Source organism: Hyla sarda, chromosome 2, assembly GCF_029499605.1.
Source record: "Hyla sarda isolate aHylSar1 chromosome 2, aHylSar1.hap1, whole genome shotgun sequence".
NCBI lineage: Eukaryota > Metazoa > Chordata > Amphibia > Anura > Hylidae > Hyla > Hyla sarda.
In genome coordinates, this window is record NC_079190.1 from 96,787,902 (window position 1) to 96,814,897 (window position 26,996).

The following is a 26,996-nucleotide window of genomic DNA, read 5'->3' on the forward strand; positions in this document are numbered from 1 at the left end:
CACACTCCCCATCCACCTGTACACTCTGTACCATAGCTGTGGGAGGACAGGATCTCTGCAGCCTTGGCAGCCTCCTTCACCATTCAGTCCCCTTGGCTTCTGAGGTTGTTTCCTTCATGTGGGTCTGATCTTTATGATGGCCACCTTCTCTGGACGCACTAGGACTTTAAACACTTGAATAACAAACTACAGATTGGTTTTCCCAAGGATTCAAGAAAACGTTTACTCCAATAGGCCCATAATTGTGGGTGATAATAAAAATGTACCCGTACTATTTGTGTCATACCTTCAGATATCTTACACATCTCAGTGAATACCTTCAACTCAATGGATTCTCTGATATTTTAACATGGCTCTTGAATTCTTATCCTCATAAGTTCACAATCTAACAGTAGCAAACAGTTTTTTTTTTCTTTTTCCCAGCATCTTTAGATTATACCAAGCTATCATTATAAAGTTATCCACTCAAAATTGATATTATACAAATAAATGCAATGTAGAATGTATAGGTATATCACATTGTCTATGCAGGTACTGTAAACATACTCAACTTTAACCTATATATATATATATATTTATTTATTTATATTTCCTTCAAGTCTAATGTGATTTTTGTGTTTCAGGAGAGGAGGCTGTCATTTTCCCTATAAAACCCACATTTCTCCTCCCACTCCTCTATGTCACAAGTCACTGCCCCTATGAGTCTGGCTTTATGATTTCCCTCAACTTTGGTCGGTCTTCAACAACCCTTGAACGTCTAGTATCTGACTGCATTTCTGTGTTACTTTACATCAAGAGACATACAAGACACATGTAACATGTAACAATACCAAAATTTGCAAATACTGAACGTACAATACACAGGGACCACATTCTCACCAAAAATGTAAAAGAATAAAAAATATACAGAGCTCATTAAAAAAAAAAATTGGGGAAGGAAAAAGAAAAATCAGCTTCAATGCGTATTGTTTATAATCCAATAAACCATTAGCTGATTTTAAATACTTAGGTAATATTTATCAATTAAATATTTTTTTATATCTTATTTTATTTTTCTTGCCCAAACTTCTTCTCTGGTTATTCCTGTAATATTTTCCTGTAAACTTAATTTTTTTTGGCATCCATCCTGTGCAACTGTGAAAACAAAACTTATAAGGAAATTAATGAAATATCAATATAGGTTCAATTAATACCATGTGGATTTTCTTTTGTTGTACACCAATCTAAAAAAGACTCCATAACAACACAAACAGCTTCACAGGTCATATTACATATATTCCTGATTCATTAATACACATTACACATATACAACATACTTTATATGATAAGAACCATCCTATGAACATCATCACATGACTACATACACACATCTTTCCTAGAGACCTACCACACCCTCTGCATTCCATAGCACCAAACACTCCTCATCATTATCTTCACTTTTACCCCTAGCATTGGGAAAAAACACTCCATTCATCGCCATTCATCGATTCAGGGGACCACTGCCCCCCGACACCTTCAGTACATTCCTGAACAAGGTATTAACATTTTTTACAGTTCCAACAAACTTTTTGGACTCTTCTACACTACATTCTTGTACCATAGTATCACTTACATAAACACACTCACCTTTTCTAATCCTACCTTCCTCTGCGCATTCTGTAACATACTGTTTCACATCCTCTTAAACATACAGTCACCTTTACATTTCCCTTTGCCTTTTAGATTATTACTGTATATAAATACTGTATATAAGACTACTGTATATGAATACTTTTGTCCATCAATCATCAGTATATACCAAACTTTCAACTGCCTTAATATCCACATGCTTTTCCTTCACTCACCACATGCTTTTCCATCAAAACGTTGAGTCTCTATTTTGTTTCTCTCTCTAATCCTATCAAGCTACTTACAACAATCCGCTCCTACCTCACTTGTCTCACCACTTGCACACACCATCAACTCCTGGACCAAACCCACCAACTTCCTCAACACAATGCACACAGCCATTTGTCCACTCAAACTACCATATCCAAAAACCCCAAGGAACATTCTTTAAGAGACAATCAATCCTACTCAACAACTTATTTTACAACACAGACAGTTTTAAAACTTCTATACACTTCCCATCTTTGCACACTCATACATCCTTCCCTTGGCACAACTCAGTCACCCATTTCTTCGTAGATAAAACATTAGGGCTCAATTAACTGACACATTTAAATACAGTTCTACCTTTTCATCCAAGTCTGACTTTTAAATAATGATTGCAAACTGTTCACATCTATCAAAGTTTAACAATTTTGAAAGTGTAAACATTTTTGGGAGTAGTGAGGACCGTGTAATTACCCTATTAACAAGATCTCTCAGAGGATCGGCTGTACAAAAATTGGTACTCAGCACAAAAAAAAGGGTGCGTATAGGCACAACCAAAATTTTTCTCCTGATACTAATCAAAGTTATCTTCTGGTACAAAAAAATACTGGCTGATACAACACAAAGATTTTTAGAGTCAATTTTTAGCTCAGGTACAACACAAAAGATATCAGCAGAACAATATAAAAAATATCAGGGATACAAAAAGGGATACTGGACTGGTACAATAAAAAAAGATATCAGATAACTCTGATACAGCACAAAAACTACCAGCAGTACGATAAACACATAAGATACTTTACTGATACAATACAAAAGATATCAGAGTTAGCTTTTGTGCCGTATCAGAGTTAAAGCTATCAGAAGTACAGAATCACAAAAGAAATGAGGGATACAAACCACACAAAGATACCAGAGATACAAAATATAAAATCTAAGACACTTTTAACTCCCTTGATCGTATCCACTGAGTAGATCAAAAAATCTAAAACCAAAATCAAAAATCAAGACAAAAAGAGCATTTTACTGGTTCTCTTACAACTTCTCCCGATTTGCTAAATTGTGGACTTAGATTTAAGGAGCAGCAGTCAGTCACCTGTGACTAAAACTCCTCAGTGGAATTGAGACCACACAGCGGGGAGATTCCCTGTCACTAAGGGCTAGTCCTAGATGGTCGACAAAAGCCATCTCCCAGACTCCCACAAAACTGCCCAAAGGACACAGATAAGCTACAGATTCATAAAGAAATCAGCAGACTTACCATGTTCTTGTGGAGCTAATCGGGGCTCTAGTTTTGGACAATTCTGGGTCGCGCTGCGCGGCCGGGAGTGTCGGTCCACCAGACCTGGCTCTTCCCTCGAGTATGGTCCAGGGATCAGATACCACTTCTGACACCAAATGTTAAGGTTGGCTGCTGGTTAGGCCTTAAAATGTGAGTGACTGCCGCTGTATACTGCTGAGTGTCAACACAAGAAATAAACACCAGACAAATTGTTGGTAACATCTCCTTCTCAGCATACTGGCTAAGGAGCTGTCCTAAGGAGTTCTGTTTATTATACGGAAGTACATTGTTTTTTTTACTATTGACAAAAAGGGGAGGTTCGTTATGTCAAAATCATCATGTTATATTTTGATTGGTTATTTGAGTATTGCGACTGTATATATTAGTATCTTAAGCATTCATTTGTTTCTTAACCATAGGTCACTTATGTTGCCAATTCCCTATTCTACCAGAAAATTCCGGATGTATCTGTCCTTCTGCACAGTCTATATTTCTTCAGATCTTTTGTCTCTAACTTCCAACTTCTTCTTTATCTTGCTTCTTTTGGCCTCACATCTTAGTTACAAGCAAATAGCAGGCTGATATATAGGTTAAGGGTAACAAATATATTTCTGCAGCATTAGCAATGGCATATAAATTAATATATTGATCAACAGTCAGAATCATTATACTCAATCTCCACACGTACATGTTGTATCTGCTGCTCCAGATTTATTAATCTCCATATAGATGGAGATAACAAACAGTTATTAAAGTAATACTTAGGCCAAACTTGTTTGTCATATACCTTTTTCCAATACCTTTTGCTTACTCTGGGTGCAGAAAAAGTCACATGTGCGATTAAGCACTTTTTTTGTGCGACTTCTGTGGGTAAGCAAAATGTTGCAAACAACCTTACCTAAGCAATTTTCAGTTTTCACTTTGCAGTGGTCACATATTTATGAGGTGCGAAAGCCGCACTTAGGAAAATAAAAAACACAAAGTCGCAAGTCTGCTCCAGGTCTGACCTGGAGTACCAAACTCACCTACGTGAGCAAATTTTAAAAGTCGCTAAAAAGTCTCATCTGCTACTTTTTTGTTTTGCTTATGGTCTCCAATTTTATCAACCCCTTGTGATAGTAATGATAAATATGTAGCTCATTAGGCAAAACTAAAGCAAAAAAATGCCTTCAGAACTTGCTTAACAAAGCGAACAATGATAAATGTCCCACATAGCATATAGTATATGCTGAAGGATACTCCGGCCATAACATTCCAATGATATTTACACTTGACACTTTCAAAAGCCTTGGCAGCTCTGAGTGAAAAAAATGACCATACATCACCCCCCTTCTGTTCCAATTGCAGATTTAAAAGAAGAGATGGTTTACTGTATATAATCCAGAGTGGATTTCCCTGGCATAAAGCGGTTTGATCCCAACGAACAAGAGAGCAAATGACCTTTACCAACCTGTTTGCAAGTGCCCTCACCAGCAACAAAACTTTAGTACACTTCAGCACCTCCAAAGTAAGGGGTTTGTCGTACTCAACTCTCAGAGCAGGGGATCAGTGTAGGTAAAGAAATAGCATTCACATAAGAGTCCAACTCGACTTTATCACAATACAACCTAATAGCCTAAGTGTCACTATAAAAGAAATACATGACCTCCAGTATACCATCGTCAGAGGAATTTTTATACCATCGCCCCTCATGACATCATGGCCATGCCCCCTCAATGCCAGTCCCCATTGAGGGGGCATGGCTGTGACATCATGAGGGGCATGGCCAACCCCTGCAGCACGAAAACAGCATTCGGAACATTTACCTCCGAACACTGGCCAGTGGAGTACCCCTTTAAGGGGTCAGAAATACTCCTAGCCAAGTAAATAACAATCCACAGCTAGATTCATGCAAGCTAAAGTGCCATAAGAGCCAGAGTAACGACCAATAGGATAGCAGCACCTCCTGTTGTGTATTTCCACCTCCCCCAGATCTTTGGCCAACACAGTAGGTTTAGTGGAGCATACATACCACAAAACCTAAGGAGAGATCTGAACCACTGTTAAAATTCCTCACACAAAGCATAGGTACTTCAGGAAAGCAGCAAATAGTAGTAAGAATCCTATATAATATAATAGTAGGTGGCAGGATAGAATCCAGCAATTATAAAATGGTCAGTGTAGGATCTCACAACACACATACCAGCCCTACAGACCCCAAATGCAGTAATTATGCATGCAGAATAGTAAAGTCCATGCTGAAAAGGGTTTACAGCACAAAACAAGTAGATGGCATACAGCACAGTTTTGTTAAAAAAAATAAATAAAAAAACTGTAACCTGCCAATGTCATATCAAATAGATTAGCCCATAAAGGAATCCACAATTGGTACAATACCCGAGCATGCACAGTCCGGTCTCCTTTGCGCAAAGCCAGCTATGAGAATTGGAGACTTCGTTGTAATCGGTTCAACCGCACTATAACCCTGGTGTATTGGGTTTAGTGAGGTTGAACAAGCTGTTAGTTTCCCCTTAAGTTTTTTTGTTTGTTTTTTAAATAGAAGTAATTTAGAAATCTGTATAACTTTCTAGCCCCAGTTGATTAGAAAACATTTTCTACTACGGAGTGACCCTTCAAGTCGCATAGCCTCATTCAGGAGAAATGGACTCTGAGAGGTGTTCCATAAAACAGTGAATTTTTGGGGTATTCCAGGACTAGACCTATTAGTAACAAGAGAGAACAGGAAAGTGATTCCATTTTATTCTCAGAGACCAGGAGATCTATCATCATGGATAGATGCCTTCACCCAACCCTGGAGAGAAGGTCATCTGTATGCATTTGCCTCAATAAGGTTAATTAACAGGACACTGCGGAAAATCAAAGACCGAGCCACAGTTATACTGGAAGCACCATTTTGGACGAAAAGGGTGTGAATTTCTTTGCACCAGACCTTATCTATAGCCACATTGTGGGTCCTTCTGGAGTTTCCAAACCTTCTTTCTCACCGGCCAGTGGTTCATTCAGACTACATCTAACAGCATGGTTGTTAAAGGGGTACTCCGCTACTCAGCATTTGGAACAACTGTTCAGAACGCTGGAGCCGGCAGCTTGTGACACAGCCCCGCCCCCTCAATGCGTCTATAGACTTGCATTGAGGGGGCAGGGCAGGGAATGACGTCATGAGGTGGTGGGGCTATGACGTCCCGAGCTCCAGGCGCCGGCTCCAGTGTTCGGAACAGTTTGTTCCAAACGCTGAGCAGCGGAGTACCCCTTTAAGAGGCAATTACTGAGAAATGGTGATTTTCTAATTAAGTCTGTTGTTAGCAAATAGGAAAAGAGTTACCTCCCAAATTTATCTTAGAACATGGAAGGTCTTTTGTAGATTAAAAAAAAAAAAAGCCTGTAGATGTACTTTAGCCCCTTTATATACCAGTAGTGCTAGATTTCTACAAGGTGGTTTGGATATGGTCTTAGACCAAGCACTACTAAGGTACAACTCTCTGCCCTTAGTGCTCTTTTTGATTTCAAGTTAGCTGACCACCCTGAGTAAAAAGGTTTGTGAAGACAACAGGAAGTCTTAGTCCCCCCCCCCCCTTGTGCTTTCGGCATTAATGCATTTGGATGCAAGGGCCTAAGTTGGGATGCGATGTGCCCTCTCAACTGCCTAGAATTAAGAAGTTTAGATCCAAACATATCAAAAAGCCATTTTTCCGTAGAATCATGGCCTTCCACCTGCTCCAGGAAACCAATGATTTTCCCATTATTGCAGCAGAGCCTGTTCTCCAGGTTATCCGCCTTCAGCTTAAGAAGTGCAATATCCTGAGAACGTCTCCTAAGAGCCCCTGGTCAAAAGTGCACGAGTCCTCTAGGTAATTTACGTGACCTTCCACAGCAGTGGTGCAGTCTTTGACTTTTTAATGCTCATGATACATTAAAAGGGGTAACGCCGGTGCTCCAGCGCTCTGAACTTTTTGTTCAGAACACTCGGAGCCTAAGGCTGTGACGTCACAGAAACGCCCCCTCCATTCATGTCTATGTGAGGGTCGTGTCGGCCGACAGGGTGGGATTTTACATTTCTTCATAAGCATTAATGTTATTTTGTTCCAGGAATGTATCTAACCCTGTTTTAAAGCTGTTAATTTTTCCTGCTGTGACCAGTTCCTGAGGTAGACTGTTCCATAAGTTCACAGTTCTTATGGTAAAGAAGGCGTGTCGCCCCTTGAGAATAAACCTTTTCTTCTCCAGACGGAGGGAGTGCCTCCTCGTCCTTTGGGGGGGGGGGGGGGGTTAACCTGGAACAGTTTTTCTCCATATTTTTGTATGGGCCATTAATATACTTATATACATTTATCATATCCCCCCCTTAAACGTCTCTTCTCAAGACTAAACAATGGTAACTCCTTTAATCGCTCCTCATAGCGCTCGCCTGTCTGATTGACAGACAGGGAGTGAGCGCAGAATTAAGGAATTAGGACCGATGCCCGGCCGGCATCAGTCCGAATTCAGGCGTGACGTCACGCCAGCCTGCAGCCCCTAGTGGCCGGTTTTCAAACATAAAATACACACTGTTAATTAAAAAATTTTTTTTTACTATATTAGAGATATGTTGTAGTACATAAATACTACAACATATCAAAAATAAAAGTTTGTGACAGTGCCCATTTAAGGGGTTAAACAAAGTACATTAGAAAGATTTTTTTACATACCATAAGGAGTGCAATAGCAAAAAAAATTTTTATGACAGTGCCCATTTAACAAAACTTATACCCGATGTACAAAGTAACTTCATAAGGTGGTAAAAGGTAATTGTTTTAACTATAATAATACGTGTCCATCTATAAGCAATAATGTTTATAGGTAATAAAATAATCAAGTTACATCCCATTAAAACAGTCAGAAATACAAGTTCATTGTGTGATACACACTTTAATTGCCTCTTCAATATCTGGAGATGAGAATAGAAAAAAAAACTATATATGTTAAAAAAAAAACACCCTTTTTTGCAGATAACCTCAAACTACAAATCTTTAAGTCACTGCAAAGTCATCAATGCATGTCAATCATGTCCAAACTGCAATGTTGAAAATCAGAAATGGGCATGGATCCTGGTACCCCATATAAATATACAGAGTTACAAAGGACACATGCATCACTCTCCAAGCTGAAACCAAATTCTTCAGATAACACATCAGCAGCCCAGGCTTTAGATTAGTCTTAGTCCACCGAGGAAGAATGAACTATTCTTATATGACAGCTAGGAAGCTTGACTTCTGAAAGTGCTGTTTTCCACACGGCGAAATACAGCCAGGAAATTTTGTCCCTTGTTTCGCTGAACTTTCTTTCCTTCTTCAGTAGATGTGCCCAGTTTATCAATGATGTTGTCATCTGCCTGAAAACATGACATAAGAAGGATTAGTTTCGCCTCTAAGTTTGCAAAATATCAAATTATAATGACAAATACTGGTACCCACCAACACTAGGCCTAACATCCCTATTAAGCCATATTTGTGCTTTAAAGGTAAACTGATAGCAGCATTACGTGCAATAACCTGCTAATACAGGGAAATAGTGTGGTGATGACGATTCTAATGCAGGTTACCATTTTTGGATCTGTTGTGAAGATTCCAAGTTATAGGTAGAACAGTGCACCGAGGGGCAGGGGAATGCCCCCAGTGCACCAAGAAGCTCTTTTACATATTAGAAGCTGTCAATTTGGGAACGGTGCAATGGATAGGATAACAGTAACCTGTTTTACCCGCACTATTACTCTCTGGGATGTGGAATTCCTATCGTCCGACGACCGGGACATGCAGTTTCGGGCGCCAGGCAAGTGAATTTTTCTCGCCCTTAGCCCGACTCCGGGCAAGCAGGGTCGGACCTGACAAGCGCGGCGGCACTCAGCAGTCTGTATGGAGTGGGCTCCCGACTCCTGCCCGCTCCATACTCTGCAGCCCCCCGGCTGTTTTCAGTAGCTGGGGGCCACCGCTAATAGCCAGCATGCGGCGATCGCCATGGCTGGCTATTAACCCTTTAGATATTAACCCTTGACAGCAGCGTCTAAAGGTACATGTGAATGCCCCCCCGCAGCGTGATCGTGAGGGGGCAATCCGCTATAGAGGTAGCCGGAGGGCTTTCCTCTGCTTCCCTGGTGTCAGTGGCTCTGTCATTGATAGAACCTGGCTGGACTAGCGCAGAGTACACAGATCAATGGAGTTCAATAGAACTCTATTGATCTGTATGAGGAATCTAATGATTCCTCCTAGAAGTCTAAGAAAGTGTTAAGTGTTAAAAGACACACATTAACCCCTTCCATGTTAAGTTCAAATCACTCCCTTTTCCTATATAAAAACAGAATAATAATAAACATATTTAGTTATATTTGCGTGCGTTATTGTACGAACTATTAAAATATAACATTATGTATCCCATACGGTAAATGACTTAAATGTAAAAAAAAAAATACCAAACCACAGAATTGCTATTTTTATAATATCCCAGAAAAAAAGTTAAAAAGCGATTAAAAAGTCAGATCAATACCAAAATGGAGGTCATTCTACAGGGAAGTAGACTTTGAGCTCTAAGCATCAGCTATAATGAATGAAGTGTTATGTATACACTTGTGTCATATTTCATAGAAACCTAGAATGTGTCGGAAGATAAGAACCATTTACCACATCTAGTCTGCCCAATATTCAGAATACTATGCATAGTTCCAGACCCTCTCTGATATGAAGGATAGCCTTATGCTTATCCCATGCATTCCTAAACTCCTTCACTGTATTTGCAGCTACCACTTCTGCAGGAAGGCTATTCCATGCATCCACTACTCTCTCAGTAGAGTAATACTCCCTAATATAACTGCAGAAACCTTTGCCCCTCTAATATAAAACTATGTCCTCTTGTGGTAGTTTTTCTTTTATATTTCCTCTCCTCCTTTACCGTGTTGATTCCCTTTATGTTTTTAAAAGTTTCTCTCTTGTCTCCTCTTTCTTCCAAGCTATACATGTTAAGGTCCTTTAACCTTTCCTGGTAAGTTTTATCCTGCAATCCATGGACTACTTTAGTATATTTTCTGAACTCTCTCTAGAGTATCTATATCCTTTTGGAGGTACGGTCTCCAGTACTGCGCACAATACTCCAAGGGAGGCCTCACCAGTGTTCTGTACAGTGGCATGAGCACTTCCCTCTCTACTGCTTATACCTCTCCCTATACACCCAATGAGCACTTCCCTCTCTACTAAAACTACCTCTCCCTATAAACTCAAGCATTGTTAGCACTTCTTGCTGCTCTATGACAAGTCTTCTGAAATTAATGACCCCTAAATCCCTATTCTTATATACTGAATTTATCAAATATTCTATAATCTGCCCTTGTATTTTTACATCCCAGGTGCATTTTCTTGCATTTATCCACATTAAAGTTTAGTGTCCAGAGTCCTGACCATTCTTCTAATTTACCTAAATCCTTTTCCATTTGACGTATCCCTTCAGGAACATGAACTCTGTTACAAATCTTTGTGTCATCAGCAAAAAAGACCAATATCTTACCATCGAGACCTTCTGCAATATCACTGATAAAGATATTAAACAAAATGGGTCCCAGTACAGACCCCTGACGGCCTTGCTCTGAATGTTCTCCATTGACTACAACCCTCTGTTGTCTGTCCCTCAGCCACTGCCTAATCCACTCAACATTATGGGAGTCCAAGCTCAATGACTGTATTTTATTGATATTGAAGTCTTCTATGTGGGACAGTGTCAAAAACCTTACTAAAATCTGGATAAGCGAAGTCTATTAACCTCCTCCATCTATTATTTTAGTCACTCAATCAAATAGGATTAGTTTGACATGATCTCGCTGAAGTAAACTCATGTTTTTTCATCTTGCAATACATAGGATTGTAGATGTTCCACAATCCAATGCTTTAGTATGGCTTACTGTAGTATTTTCCATTTCACTGTACTCTTGTCTGTGATGATAAGAAGGACTGAATAGTGATCTGTTTAGAACAGGAAATCTAAGCTTAGTTTTTGTGGTCAGAATTAAAACTGCAAAATCTCAGGAATACTGTAAAAAATAGATAAGAAAAAAATGATTTTTTTTTTTTTTAAACTGATTCAAACCGGTCATTTTCTCATAACACATTTCCACTAAACAGGTGCTGTCGTTAAAGTGTACCTGTTAACAAAAACTTTTTATATAATGTAGATAATACCATTTTATGTATATTTGTAATATACAGTGGTTTAAAAAAATGTGTATATTTTTGTCCCTACAGCTATTGTTTGTGCGTCCAAATACAGGAAGTGAGGGTGGACAAGCAGGGTTCTGTGCACTGAGGCTCTACGCCCCTGGCTCACACAGCAGGATGATTGACAAGCCAAGAGCCTGCACAGATCCCTGCTTCACTTGCCTTTACTTCCTGTATTTGGTCTCCTGAGAGAGACATACAGGCAATAGCTGTAGGAACAGCATTTTTTCACCCAAAAATATACACATTTTTTAATCAATGTATATTACAAATATACATATAATGGTATTGGGGGATATTTATCAAAACCTATGCAGAGGAAAAGTTGCCCAGTTGCCCATAGCAACCAATCAGATCGCTTGTTTCATTTTGCAGAGGCCTTGTTAAAAATGAAAGAAGCGATCTGATTGGTTGCTATGGGCAACTATTCCTCTGCACAGGTTTTGATAGATCGCCCCCATTATCTACATTATATCAAAAGTTTTTGTTGGCGACAGGTACACTTTAAAGGGGCATTCTGGAGAACTGAACTTATCCTCTATTGACAGCATAGGAATAAGTGTCTGATCGCGAGGGGGTCCAACCACTGGATCTCGGTCTACTTAACTGTCCTCGTCGTGTTACAGTCCCCCATCTACATGGACAAGAGCCAAGTGAAGGCCCAGCGATGTTCTTGACTGAACAGGCCGTCAGACATGCACTCGTTCAGAAAGGTGGAGGCCGGAGTGCAAAAAGGACCGTTAAATAGACCGTGACCCAGTGGTTGGACCCCCGCGATCAGACACTTATCCCCTATCCTGTAGACTACCCCTTTAATACTTTGTAGTAGTTTTGAGTTTTTTTTTTTTTTTTTTTTATTGTAATACCATTTTCCAGTGGGAATGGGGCTTAAAACAGACTAACAAAATCTCCCTGCTATTTACTTTTTATCTATAAAATAAAAGTAGTAGAAACACAAGTGATGTGTATAAATGATGTAAGTGCATAAAAAGCAAACATTTAATTACATGAGGTCATCTTACTAGTTGTTCTTTTGAAACCCTCTCAAATAGAGGATGTTCTGTGAAGTGGGTCACCATCCATTCGTGAACGTCTTCCACATCTGTGATTGTATACACCAGCCCCTGCAAAACACACCCAACCAGGATATTATGACTCATAACCAAAACGCGTCACTTAAAGCATTTCCTTTATTCCACCTGAACTTGTGATACAACGTCTAGTTACTGGATGTAGTAATGTCTGTAGTAAGCACAAACCTAGCCACATGTTACCACATCAGAGTCATACCCAATTATCATCTGGAGTAGAAAATCCCCAAACACTGCTGACTTTCCCCAAAAAAACTAAAAACTGAAACTACCATTAAAAAAAGAAATAATCAAATTAATAGTTTCATCTTAAATTCATTGCAAAAAAGGTCTTCTAATGGAAAGGGAGAAGTGCTTGTAAAAACAGAAAGTAGCTAAATCACATAGGGAAGGTGACATTTACTACACAGAAAACTGTAGTGTCATGCCTCAGTCAGCAAGCAGTTCTGAAGAAGGAAACCCCCCGAAAAACTGAGTGGGATGAGGGATATCAGTAACTGGAACTGAACAACTAAACAGGGAAGGATTACAGATTAAAACATTAAAGGGGGAAATCCAGGAACAGAAAAGCAAAGCTCATTTCTTCCAGAAATGGCACCACACATGTTCGCAGGTTGTGTATGGTATTACAACTTGGCTCCATTCCTTTTAATGGAACTGAGCTGCAATACCACAGACAACCCTGAGGACAGGAGTGATTTTTCCTCTACACAGCTCAGTTCCATTGGTGTGAAAAGAGCCATGTCGTAATACCACACATAACCTGAGGACAGGTGCTGTTTTTGTACAAAATTAGCTCTGTATTTCTATTCCAGATATCTCCATTAATGTTGTAGGATAAAAAAAAAGAATTTAAAGTCTGTGCTGCTGATTTTGCAGCGTTATCTGCACTGTTTTTGCCGCAAAATCCATAACTGTGGAATTAGTAAGGACTATGACTTTCCTATTGAAAGCAATTGGGAAAATTCACACAAAAGCAGCATTTGCATAGCATAAATTAATTGCCCCGCAGGTCAATTAATCCATTTGGGAAGATTTATTAAAACCTGTGGAGAGGAAAATTTTACCAGTTGCCCATAGCAACCAATCAGATTGCTTCTTTAATTTTTACAAAGGCCTCTGAAGGATAATAGAAGCAATCTGATTGGTTGCTATGGGCAACTGGTCAACTTTTCCTCTGCACAATTTTAATAAATCTCCTTTGGGTGGATTTTTATTACACAGCATGCGGGCAAGATTCAAGATATCCCATGTACTTTGCTGATACTGTAATATGCTGCAGGGGACCTGCCCTGTGTGAACATACCCTAAATAAGAGAGATGTGTTTTGGTTTTAAAGTTAGGAGCCCCTTGTCCTATGTGTATTACTTACCCCAACACGTAACACATAAGCATATTCTGCCAACAGTGTGGAACTGATAATCCTCCATTTATGTTTTGTCTTCTTAAAATGAGGGTCCGGAAACAGGAAGAACATCTTACTCAGCTGGAAGAGAGAAACATATTTCCAAACACTGTGAAAGACAACCGAACCTAAGTTCCTTACTTCAGACACATCCCCAATCTCCTAAACTGCAGGGGAAAATATGCTTCTGCATCAAATTACTGAACATGGTGATAAGATTAAACCTGATAGAACGCAAATCACGAGTGAAAGAGTCGGGAGTACCCGTGGGGAGGCGCCAAGGTTGTGTAACCACAAAGTTGAGTATGAGCCATCACGCCCCCTCCCACAAACATGAATGGACAGGGCGTAGTAGTGATGTCACGAGGGGGCGTGGTCGTGACGTAAAGTCTCTGTGGCAGCGCCCAGCATAAAATGCCGGAGGCTGCACAGAGATCACGGGGGTCCCAGCGGCAAGACCCCTGCGATCAGACATCTTATCCCCCATCCTTTGGATAGGGGATAAGATGTATAAGGCTGGAATACCCCTGTAGGGTAGGGTAACACGTAATGGATCCGCAGCGTATTTTACGCTGCAGATCCACCGGCGACCCGACCCATTTTGTGCCTCCAGCTGTTGCCACCCCCCGTTACCGCTTCGCTCCACCCCTGGCCTGCTCACAACGGCAATCTGCCGCTACGAGCAGCCACACAGGGAGCCTGCAAGTCGCCGAGTCCACTCAGACATCACAAAGCAGCCGCGAAGTCTGAGTGAACCCCCCGTTACCCTGTGTGGCTGCTCGTAGCGGCGGATTGCCGCTGCGGGCAGGCCAGAGGCGGGGGAATGGGGGTGGCAACAGCTGGAGGCATAAAATGGATCGGGTCACCGGCGGCTCTGCAGCATAAAATACGCTGCGGATCTGAGACGTGTGACCCTACCCTTAAGCAGGTTGGTGGACTGCAACTACCAGTTTGCTAAGACAATAGAAGAGGTGGGGTTGTACAATACAGTGTACAGTTATTAGCACCATTGAGGTATACACTATTCAGCCCTATGGCACACATTTATATTTATACTCTGGCGATGCAGGTATTTTAAAAGAGTTTTTGTGCTAGTATTTCTTAATAAATATCTAATAAAAGCTATGTTTAAGTTTGGGTAAACAAGAGGGCGGAGCGATCCCATTGCACTGAGATCTTGTGAAATTTGACACAGGAGCTGTAGCATTTCTACTGTTCAGAGCCAGACTCTACACTGACTCTTAGGATTTCTTCCCTATCCCAGAGGGTTAGGGCGGCAACAAGAATGGCTTCTCTGATTGGCTGCAGATAACATGTGACTGATAGTTGGGATTTTCTTCCCTATCCCAGAGAGATAGGATGTCTTCCCTGATTGGCTGCTGGAGACACGTGGCTATTCACCAGCTCTTAGAGTTATAAACAGTTAACAGCAGTTAAAGTGACAGCATGCTGATAACACTGAAACAACATAAAATACATTTTTATATCAAAATTATATTTGGACTCAGACCTCTAATAGAGACAAGCACTTTGGAGGACTCCAACCTCCTGAACAGAGTTCAAGTAGCAAAGGTGCTACTGGTCTGGGACACAGTACCAGTCATGATGGTAGGATTTGCTTAAAACTCCTGGGAAATCTCGTAGCCCGAGCCTTGACCCAAGACTAAGGTGATCAGGAGATATATTTGAGGCAGTCCTATAGACTTTAATAGAAACATAGAATGTGTCGGCAGAATTTCCGTCCCCGCCGCACGCCGGGCAGGGACCGGACCAGGGTGAATGCTGATATCGATCAGCAGGCACCCCGCGCAAATGCCCAGGGGGGTCATCAGACCCCCCCCCATGTCGGCGATCGGCGCAAATCGCAAGTGAATTCACACTTGCGATTTGCGCCAATTCCGGGTCATACGGGTCTATGGTGACCCGGTATATAAGGGTGATCGCGGTTGTATAAGACACCTACGATCCCCCTGAAGGGATAGAAGTGAGGTGGCAGGGGTGCCACCCCTCCTATCCCTGCTATTGGTCGTATAGATGCGACGACTAATAGCATATTGGGGCGGGGGGGGGGGATGTTACTTTCGGTTTCCCCGTTCTGCCCACCCACAATAGACAGGGCAGGATGGAGAAACCGACAGGGACCGGCGCTGAAGGCCACTTACCGATCTGCGGAGGCTGCGGGCGATGGTGATCGGCGGGCGGCGATGTCGTGCGGCTGGCTCCCTGGATCCTACGGAAGCCAGTGAGTTGCCTAGCAACATCTGGAGGGCTACAGTTTGAGACCATTACACAGTGGTCTCTAAAGTGTAGCCCTCCAGATGTTGCAAAACTACAACTCCCAGCATGCCCAGACAGCTTTTTGGGCATGCTGGGAGTTGTAGTTTTGCAACAGCTGGAGGTCTACACTTTAGAGACCACTGCACAGTGATCTCCAAATTGTAGCCCTCTAGATCTTGCAAAACTCCAACTCCTAGCATGCCCACACAGCAGTTTGCTGTCTGTGCATGCTGAGATTTGTAGTTTTGCAACATCTGGAGGGCCACAGTTTGGAGATCACTGTGCAGTGGACTCTAAACTGTAGCCCTCCAGATGTTGCAAATCCCAGCATGCCCACACAGCAAACAGCTGTCTCGGCATGCTGGGAGTTGTAGTTGCGCACCTCCAGCTGTTGCATAACTACATTTACCAGCATGGCCTTCAGCTATCAGTACATGCTGGGAGTTGTAGTTTTGCAACAGCTGGAGAAACACTGGTTCGCCGCAGCGCAAACTCCTAGCGGGAAACTCACTGTAACCCGTCAGTGCGAATGTACCCTAAAAACACTACACTACACTAACACATAATAAAGTGTAAAACACAACATATACACCCCCTTACACTGTCCCCCCCAATAAAAATGAAAAACATATTGTATGGCAGTGTTTCCAAAACGGAGCCTCCAGCTGTTGCAAAACTCCCAGCATTTCCGGACAGCCACTGACTGTCCAGGCATGCTGGTAGTTTAGCAACAGCTGGAGGCACCCTGTTTGGGAATCACTGGCGTAGAATACCCCTATGCAATCCCTAATTTAGTCCTCACATGCGTATGGAGCTCTCTTACTTCGGAGCCCTGTCGTATTTCAAGAAAACAGTTTAGGGCCACATATGGGGAATTTCCGTACTCGGGAGAAATTGCACTACAAATTTTGAGGTCTTTTTCTCCTTTTACTGCTTATGAAAAGGAAAAGTTGGGGGCTACACCAGCTTGTTAGTTGAAAAAAATAAAAACATTTACACTAACATGCTGGTGTTGCCCCATACTTTTTATTTTCACAAGCAGTAAAAGAAAAAAAAAAGACCCCCAAAATTTGTAACGCAATTTCTCCTGAGTATGGAAATACTCCATATGTGGGCGTAAAATGCTCTGCGGGCGCCCAACAAGGCTCAGGAGTGAGAGTGCACTATGTACATTTGAGGCCTAAATTGGTGATTTGCACAGGGGTGGCTGATTTTACAGCGGTTCTGACATAAACCCAAAAACATAAATACCCACATGTGACCCCATTTTGGAAACTACACCCCTCACAGAACATGACAAGGGGTATAGTGAGCCTTAACACCCCACAAGTGTTTGACGAATTTTCATTAAATTTGGATGGGAAAATGGAAAAAAAAAACAAAAAAATGTTTCACTAAAATGCTGGTGTTACCCTAGATTTTTCATTTTCACAAGGGAAAACAGGAAAAAAAGCCCACCATAATTTGTAACCCCATTTCTTCTGAGTAAGAAAATACCCCATATGTGGATGTAAAGTGCTCTGATGGCGTACTACAATGCTCAGAAGAGAAGGAGCACCATTGGGATTTTGAAGAGAAAACTTGTCCGGAATTGAAGGCCACGTGTGTTTATAAAGCCCCCATAGTGCCAGAACAATGGACCCCCCCACATGTGACCCCATTTTGGAAACTACACCCCTCATGTAATTTAATAAGGGGTACAGTGAGCATTTACGCCCCACAGGTGTCTGACAGATTTTTGGAACAGTGGTCCGTGAAAATGAAAAAAGTAATTTTTCATTTGCACAGCCCACTGTTCCAAAGATCTGTCAACCGCCAGTGGGGTGTAAATACTCACTGCACCCCTTATTAAATTCTGTGAGGGGTTTAGTTTCCAAAATGGGGTCACATGTGGGGGGGGGGTCCACTGTTCTGGCACCACTGGGGGCTTTGTAAACGCACATGGCCCCTGACTACCATTCCAAACGAATTATCTTTCCAAAAGCTCAATGGCGCTCCTTCTCTTCTGAGCATTGTAGAGCATTTTACGCCCTAACATGGGGTATTTCCATACTCAGAAGAGATGGGGTTACAAATTTTGGGGGCATTTTCCCCCCATTACCCTTTGTAAAAATGGTAAATTTGGGGGAACACTGCACTTTAGTGTTTTTTTAATTTACACATCCGATTCGAACGAAAAGTCGTCAAACACCTGCGGGGGGTTAAGGCTCACTGGACCCCTTGTTACGCGCCATGTGGGGTTTTCTGCTGTTCTGGCATCAAAGGGGCTTTCTAAATGTGACATGCCCCCCAAAAACCATTTCAGCAAAATTCACTCTCCAAAATCCCATTGTTGCTCCTTCCCTTCTGAGCCCGCCGAACAGTTGACATACACATGAGAAATTGCTCATTACTCAAGAGAAATTGGGTTACAAATTTTGGGGGGCTTTTTCTCCTATTACCACTTGTAAAAATTCAAAAACTGGGTCTACAAGAACATGCGACTGTAAAAAATGAAGATTTTGAATTTTCTCCTTCACTTTGCTGCTGTTCCTGTGAAACACCTAAAGGGTTAACAAACTTACTGAATGTCATTTTGGATACTTTGAGGGGTGCAGTTTTTATAATTGGGTCATTTGTGGGGTATTTATAATTTGAAGGCCCTTCAAATCCACTTCAAAACTGAACTGGTCCCTGAAAAATTCGGAATTTGAAAATTTTGTGAGAAATTGGAAAATTGCTGCTGAACTTTGAAGCCCTCTGATCTCTTCCAAAAGTAAAAACATGTCAACATAAAGTAGACATGTTGTGTATGTGAATCAATATATAATTTATTTGGAATGTCTATTTTCTTTACAAGCAAGGAGCTTTAAAGTTAGAAAAATTCAATATTTTCAAATTTTTCATAAAATTTTTGATTTTTTCACCAAGAAATGATGCAAGTATAGATGAAAATTTACCACAACCATAAAGTAGAATATGTCATGAAAAAACTATCTCGGAATCAAATTTATAAGTAAAAGCATCCCAGAGTTATTAATGCTTAAAGTGACTGGTCAGATGTGCAAAAAATGCTCCCGTTCTTAGGGTCATAATGGGCTCCGTCCCCAAGGGGTTAAACTCCTTCTCTGTATTTGCAGCTACCACTTCTGCAGGAAGTCTATTCCATGCATCCACTACTCTCTCAGTAAAGTAATACTTCCTGATATTACTGCATAAACCTTTGCCCCTCTAATTTAAAACTATGTCCTCTTGTGGTAGTTTTTCTTCTTTTAAATCTTCTCTCCTCCTTCACTGTGTTGATTCCCTTTATGTATTTAAAAGTCTCTATCATATCATATGGGACTTTTGGAATTACGTTGCCTGATCAATCAGGGCAAGTCTCGGGCTACAAGATTGCCTGGGGATTTTTAAACATATCCTGTCGCTGTACCATCATGATAGGTAGTCTGTAAAGGGGCTATCCAGTAGAATTTGTTAATTTCTTATAGTCCTCAGGCTGCATACAAAAATAACAAACACTTTAACTTACCTTCTGCCACTCCCAGTTGCCCCAGCTGTAGACGATATGCTCTGTAGTTAGGGGAAAAGCAGTCACTGGCCAGGGATGGAGCTCCACGATACCGGAGCTACAAGGGAGCGGCGGAAGGTAAGTTAGTTTGTTTGTTATTTTTACATGCAGCCTGTGGACAATAAGGAATTAACTAATTCCACACGATAACCCATTTGAAGGGGTTTTCCAGGACTTTATAATTGATGACATATCCGCAGGATGAGCCATCACTTACTGATTGGCGCCCCGCACTATGCAGTAAATGTGTAGTGGTGGCACCTGCAAACTACAGCCCAGCTCCCATTCACTTCAAAGGGAACTCCGTTGCAGTTACCTGGTGTAACCACTATACATTGAAGCTTAGACGTTACCTGTGCTTTCTTGAAGAAATTGGGGAGGTATTTCATGGCATTACTCCTGATGCAGGCAACATTCTGGTACTGGCCATGGTGGCATGCTCTTAAGGACTTGATCCTGTCTTGCACATAGTCTGATACTTTGACACGTATCTCTAGTCCAAGCATCAACGTATTTGGAAACATAGGGGACAACTCAACTGAAAATCAAATCAAGAGATACAGATCCACTGTTTAGTGATGTAGCTATTATTCAGATCAGAGACAGGTAGACCCCGCTTATAAAACCTGCTTTAGGGAGAGTTCATATACAGCTGGAAAAAAAACTATCAACCTGCTGTTTTACTAGAAAAGAACAAGGTTTTCAGACTGATTCTTAATGTTCGCTCAGTATTCTGTGTAAACTGGGTTTTATCTGTAAAACTACCGAGCGTCAAAGTAAAAACCAAGTCTTTTCAGGTAAAACATCAGGTCAAAGCAGATTTTGGATGCATTTACTACAACTTGGTCTAAAAAGGCATTCACCTATTGGGTTGGGTGTAAAGGGGTATGCCAATAATAAAAAAATATTACCTAACCAAAGGATAAGTTAAAACTTGTTATTACCAGTATACCCCTCTAAACCCAGTTGGACATCTTAGAAGTTAGGCTACTTTCACACGGCTCTTTTAATAAAAAAAAAAAAAATTTTTTTTTTTTTTGTGCCTTTAACAGCCAATATTGAGACGGGTCACAACAGGCACCACCAGATCCCATTGGTTCTAACAGGGTGCGTTGTTTTAGAGGAGTGTAGCTGCGTGCACTGTTTTACAACAGCCGGTGTAGAGTCGGGACATAACAGCAGTGTGAAAGAAGCCTTAGGCTGCATTCACACCTAGTTTTTATGTTACGGGTGCCGGATCCGGCTGGGGGAAGGGCAAACCAGGCGCTCCCGTACCCCAGCCGGACCAGCGCTGAAATCCATTTACTTTAATGAGCTGACCGGAGTCAAACAGTGACTGCGGTCGGCTCATTTTTGACCTGTATCCGGTTTTGTGACCGGACCTAAAACCGTATTATACTTCAGTTTTAGGTCTGGTCAGGCAACCGCATACGGGCCAAAAATGAGCCGACCGGAGTCACCGTTTGACTCCGGACGGCTCATTAAAGTAAATGGATTTCAGTGCTGGTCTGGCTGGGGTACAGGAGCGCCCGGTATGCCCCTCCCCCAGCCGGATCTGGCACCCATAACATAACATTTTTTTTTTTGTGTGTGTATAAATGGGGTTTACTGTCATTTATTCATACAAGAAAAATTGCTTTTCTGCTTTTATTTTGCTTTATAATGGCCACATAAAAATACTCCATGAAATTATTTTATGGCTCTGGCTTAAAAGGAATTTTTCATGGTTATCCTCCTGATGACCTATCCATTTCTTTTGGGCGGAGGCCGGAATCGATTAATTATCGATTGTGTTGACATAATCTGTAAGTCTATATGTACAATGCTAAAGTTAGGTGAACATGGGGTAAATTTCTAAGTGTTGAACATATTTGTTGCACAAGTGTGGGATTTTTAGTTTAAATGGGCACTCGTTAAAAGGGTACTCTGGTGGAAAACTTTTTTTTTTTTTAATCAACTGGTGCCAGGAAGTTAAACAGATTTGTGCAGCCTTAGCATATCATAGCTCATCTCACACACTGAACTGCTTTGGGCTGTGTGTAGCAGAGTGAGGGAGGAAGTTCTCCCCTGTATGGCTTCAGATAATGTCACGCCTGCTGGGGAACGCCCCTTTCCAGTCTGTGAATCTGACAGACTGAGAAGAAAATACAGAGCAATATCAAGGTAGAAAACTATCATGATGGCGGCCAGGCCATGACGTGTCTGACCACCGCATTAAGCAGCAGCCGACACGCCCCCTCAAAACATCTCTATGTGATAGCCAAAGCGCTGCATTCGGCAGTCTCCACCTCTGTCATAGCAATGTATTAAGAGGGCATGTCGGCCAGCGTGTCATGCAGTGGTCAAAACGCGCTATTTTGGGAAAGAGCCAAGGGCCCCGTACGGAAGATCTGAAACTTATCCCCCCCCCCCCCCCCCCCCCACGATCTGAAACTTATCCCCCCCCCCCCACGATCTGAAACTTATCCCCTATCCTTAGGACAGGGAGTAAGTTTTCTTATCCTGGAGTGCTCCTTTAAACAGAGCTGGACTGGGGAGGACTGGACAGGACAGAGAGGTTGGACGTCCCATACAGGTCTAAAGGGCTTCCGGAAAATCTGTCCCCAGAGCGCACGAGTCATGGGATCCGAAGTTTCTGGGAAATATAAACAGAAATCCTTGACCCAGGACTGTCATTAGAGGTACCCATTAAATGAGTCAGACATCCCCTTTAGGAAATTAAAACAATGGTAAAAGTAAGTAAATTGTATTCGCACCAAGCAAACCGCCATATCCACAGCCAATGTCCGCAAACTCAACTTTATGTTCTGGCTCCTTCGACTCAGTCATGTCCTTCATGTCGTCATGAGAACTATCCAGCGATAAAGGCTTAAAATACTCCGGATAATACTGCGCCCAGTCCATTTCTTCTGGTCTGACAGGGCTGGAAAAGAACATAAAAATTGGATGAGTATTGTTGTCTGGAGGACATGGGCTATTCAGATCAGTGGTCTCCAAACTGTGGCTGTCCAGGCATGCTGGGAGTTGTAGTTCTGCAACATCTGGAGGGCCACAGTTTGGAAACCACTGTATTATACAGACAGCTATTGCTCAAAATAACTCCATCTGATCCCACTCTTAGGAATTATCTGTTTCACCCTTCCATCAGCTGTCTGTGGTGTTATACATTTGGGGGATTGGTGGGGGTCCCAGCAATTATTAGACCTATCAAATGGATAAGCCTGGAATAGCCCTTTATAGAGGTTGCCTGTAAAGGAGGCCTCCGACACAGTTTCTCATAATGACAGGTGACAATATAGCTGTATAACAGCATTTTAACAAGCAGTGCGCCTCCAGCTGTTGCAAAACTACAACTCCCAGCATGCCTGGACAGCCGAAGGCTGTCCAGGCATGCTGGAAGTTGTAGTTTTTCAACAGCTGGAGGCACGCTGCTTGGAAAACACTAGTGTATATGATTCAGGGCTATAGGGTTACACACACAGACACGTGTATACATCCCCTCCAGTGCACTTACTACTGGAAGGTGTGATCAGCCATGGGGTTGGAGTGCGCCCTCTGGCGGTAGTAGCGTTTCTGGGGCAGGGTGACGGTGTGCCCGGGCTCTGTGGCGGTGGAGCATGGTTGCACTTGGGTCTCGGACATAGCGCTGCCTGTCACTCTCCCTCTGCCTTCTACACAGCGGCAACGTGCTGCCAGCGCTCACTTCCCTGCCCGTCCCGGCGCACAGGTGACGTCAGCCTAACCACGTGACCTAAAGCAAGAGCAAGTGTCCCGGTGCGGCCATCTTTGAGGCTGGCGCCCTCAGGACGACAAGAAGCAAAATATGGTTCATTCCAACTAAAGGCTAAGAGTGCATGAACTGGGTAAAAGACCTTAACATAGGTTTATGCTTAAAAAAATAAAATAAAAGTTTAAAAAGTATAAGGTGATATGTATAAAAAAAAATGTCTAAACGAAGGTGGTCTTGGTTGTCCGTAGCAACCGGTCACAAAGCAGCTTTCATATCGTATTCTGAATTTGAAAAGTGAATCTGCGCTGTGATCGGTTGCTATGGGCAACCAATACAATTTTTCTTTTAGGCTACATTTCCACACAACTTTTTTTTGGTGAGGTTTTTTTTTGTTGTTTTTCTTTTTACCTGAACAAAAAAAAGAAAGCCTCCTTAAAAAACTGACCTCTCAATTGGGAGTTTTTGTAGCGTTTTTTATTTTTTTATTAGATTTTTTTTAAATAGTGGGTTTTAGTCTTTATTTTTATTTTTTTTCCTTTCGCGTTCTTTCCACTGTGCATTTATGACATTACAAGTCATGAAATTGCCTTGTGGGGTTGGGGGGGAGGGACACCAATATTAAACCCACATTATGTTTTTCTTGGCATTTTTTTTATCCCAAAAAAGGTCACAAAAAAATGCCCTGTTATGTTGCAAAATGCAGTTTTTGTGGCGTTTTTATTATGAGAAGTCATGTGAATCTTTCATTATGTAAATCGAGGATTTCTATTGAAGAATTGAGGGGAAAAAATCCCAGTGCTAAACCCACATGGTGTTTTCCATGGGGATTTTATTTTCCCATAGACTCTTATGGGAAAGAAATGCCAATATTTTGTCCAAAAAAAAAACATTGTCTCATCAATATGGAAAACTGCCATTGAGCCAAAAACCGCAGAAAAACGTCAAAGATAAGTAAAAGAAAATGGCAAAAGAAAAAATGCCAAGTGGTTTTGGCGTTTCATAAATCCCTATGGACTTTCAGCTAACATCTTGCTGTGATGTTTGTTCACAAATCAAAATGATGTGCGGCATTTCTGGGGTGTTTGTGTGTTTTTGCAAAAGATTAAAAAAAACACTGGAAACTTAGCCTTGGAAAATTGCTCCTGAGCCGAAAAACCCTAATGAAGAGTGAACAAAACGCCAAAGTAAAAAAGGGCAACTGTGTATGGTGTTTCAACATTTCCTATTGACTTTTAGATAGCATCCGGATGTGTTTTTACAAATATAGCCTTAGGGCTCGTTCACACGGGCGTATTCACAGCATATTTTACGCTGCGGATCCACTGACGATGGACCTCTAAAGTGTGCCTCCAGATGTGCCTGCTCGGAGCGGCAACACATTGCGGCCGCTCCCCCTGCTCCCTGAGCTAGGCCGAGAGCAGCCGCGATATGTGCGAGTATACTGCGCATGCGCGTGGTGCCTCACACATCACAGTGTGTCTGCTAGTAGCGGCAGATTGCTGCTCCGAGCAGGCACATCTTAGGCACACTGTATGGGTCCATCGTTGACCGATCCACAGCCCTAAGGGTACGGTCACACGTGCATATTTTTTGCTGAGGATTTGCTGTAACAGATTTTGCTCCCCATTGAACTCAATGGGCAGCAAAATCTGCGGCAGATCTGCAGCAAAAATATGCACCTAAGGGTACGTTCACAGTTACACACACTTGAAGTCAATGGGTAACAATATCAACTGCACAAAATATGCAGCAAAAATATGCAGAAGATCCTGTACATATGAACGCACCCTTTATCTCATTTAAGCTATGTTCACCTGTCAGAATTTGCGTGCGGAATTACGCCTTGGAATTTCTCAGCAGAGTCCCATTGATTTCAATAGTGCACACGGCGAAATTTCCACTCCATGTTTCTGACACGGAAATTCCAATTCTGGTGTCCACAGGAAGAATGGCCATGTCTATTCTGTCTGTGGACTTTTCACGGAATGCATTGCCATCTATGAGACAACACATTCCCATGCAGTCCTATAGCGTGGAGAGTTTCCATGCGGACATTCTGCCGTGTAAACTCGACCTTCTTAGGCTAGGTTCACACTGCGGAATCTCCGGGCAGAAAATTTCCGCCCGGAGATTCCGAGTGCGGCCAGCGCCAACTGACAGTCTTCAACAGACTGCAATGTGTTCCGCGAGTATTTCGGCCTGAAGAATGAGTAAAGCCATTCTTCAGGCGGAAATTTTCAAGCAGATTTTCCGTTCACAAATTCCACTTCACAAATTCACGGAAACCCATTCACTACACTATACATTTTAGTAAGCGGAATTTCTGCCTGCAATTTCAAAGCGGAATTGCAGGCGAAAATTCCGTAGTGTGAACCTAGCCTTAGGGTATGTTCACACTACGGAATTCCCCGCGGAATTCCGCGGGCGGAATTCCATGAGCGGAAATCCGCGGTGTGAACTTAACATTAGTGTGAATGGGTCTCCGCGAGACCCGTTCACACTGTGGAATTTCAGCAGCGGACAATTCCGCCACTGAAATTGTTCCGCACAGAGAATGAACATGTTCATTCTTTGCACGGAAGTACGCGAGCACTGCATAGCCATCAATGGTGGTCCTACCGCTACCGCCGGCTGCCAGGCTGAATTGTAGTGTGAACATACCCTTAGGGTAGGGTCACTTGTGCCGTATTTTGCTGCATATATGCTGCTTTGTATTTTCCTACCCCTTGAAGTCAATAGGTAGCATTTTGATTTTGCTACCCATTGACTTCAATGGGTAGGAAAATATGCAGCAGCAAATAGGCATAAAAATTGTCCCCCATACTGCCGGCAGTAAAAAAATAAAGATGAACATACCATCCTCCGCTCCCCCGGTGCCTTCGGTAACTGTCTCCGGTCTCCGCCGTGATCCTCTTCCTGGTTGCCGGTGGTCGGATGAGTCATACTGCGCTCAGCCAATCACCAGCCACAGCGAAGTCCGACTCGGCAGGCGATAGGCTGAGCGGCAGTGTGAGAACGCTTCAAGACATACAATTCTTCACTACATCGGCACCTTCTCCCGGGGCCGAAAACGTCACACTGCCGCTCAGCCTATCGCCAACCGAGTCAGGACTTCACTGCGGCCGGTGATTGGCTGAGCGCAGTAAGACTCTCCGACCACCGGCAACCAGGAAGAGGATCATGGCGGAGACCGGAGACGGTTAGGAAGGTAAGTACATCTTTATTTTTTTACTGCCAGCAGTATGGGGGACAATTTTTATATTCCGGAGTTCTCCTTTAAAGGGGTAGTCCAGTGGTGAAAAACTTATCCCCTATCCTAAGGATAGGGGATAAGTTTGAGATCGCAGGGGGTCCGACCGCTGGGGCCCCCTGCGATCTCTCTGTACAGGGCCCCGGCTCTCCGCCGAGATAGCGGGTGTCGACCCCCGCACGAAGCGGCGGCCGACACGCCCCCTCAATACATCTCTATGGCAGAGCCGGAGATTGCCGAAGGCAGCGCTTCGGCTCTGCCATAGAGTTGTATTGAGGGGGCGTGTCGGCCGCCGCCTCGTGCGG

The 26,996-nt window shown here is 42.5% G+C and overlaps 1 protein-coding gene across 3 annotated transcripts; it reads right to left on the bottom strand.

Moving 5' to 3' along the window:
* Window positions 1-7,857: 7,857 nt before the first annotated feature.
* On the bottom strand, window positions 7,858-23,497 carry METTL1 (methyltransferase 1, tRNA methylguanosine). 3 transcript variants are annotated; one of them, XM_056562625.1, is made up of 7 exons: window positions 23,226-23,497; window positions 22,468-22,634; window positions 20,065-20,249; window positions 13,852-13,965; window positions 12,411-12,512; window positions 11,076-11,136; window positions 8,389-8,525 (listed from the first exon to the last, which is right to left on the bottom strand). In XM_056562625.1, the coding sequence occupies exons 1-6, from the start codon at window positions 23,351-23,353 to the stop codon at window positions 11,092-11,094; spliced, it is 741 nt and encodes a 246-aa protein (XP_056418600.1). In that variant the 5' UTR covers window positions 23,354-23,497; the 3' UTR covers window positions 8,389-8,525; window positions 11,076-11,091. The 3 variants fall into 3 exon arrangements, 2 of the variants coding, with proteins under 2 accessions (XP_056418599.1, XP_056418600.1); XR_008889653.1 differs by having other exon boundaries at window positions 8,442-8,525; window positions 11,076-11,204; window positions 23,226-23,488; XM_056562624.1 differs by lacking the exon at window positions 11,076-11,136 and having other exon boundaries at window positions 7,858-8,525; window positions 23,226-23,475.
* Window positions 23,498-26,996: the final 3,499 nt, after the last annotated feature.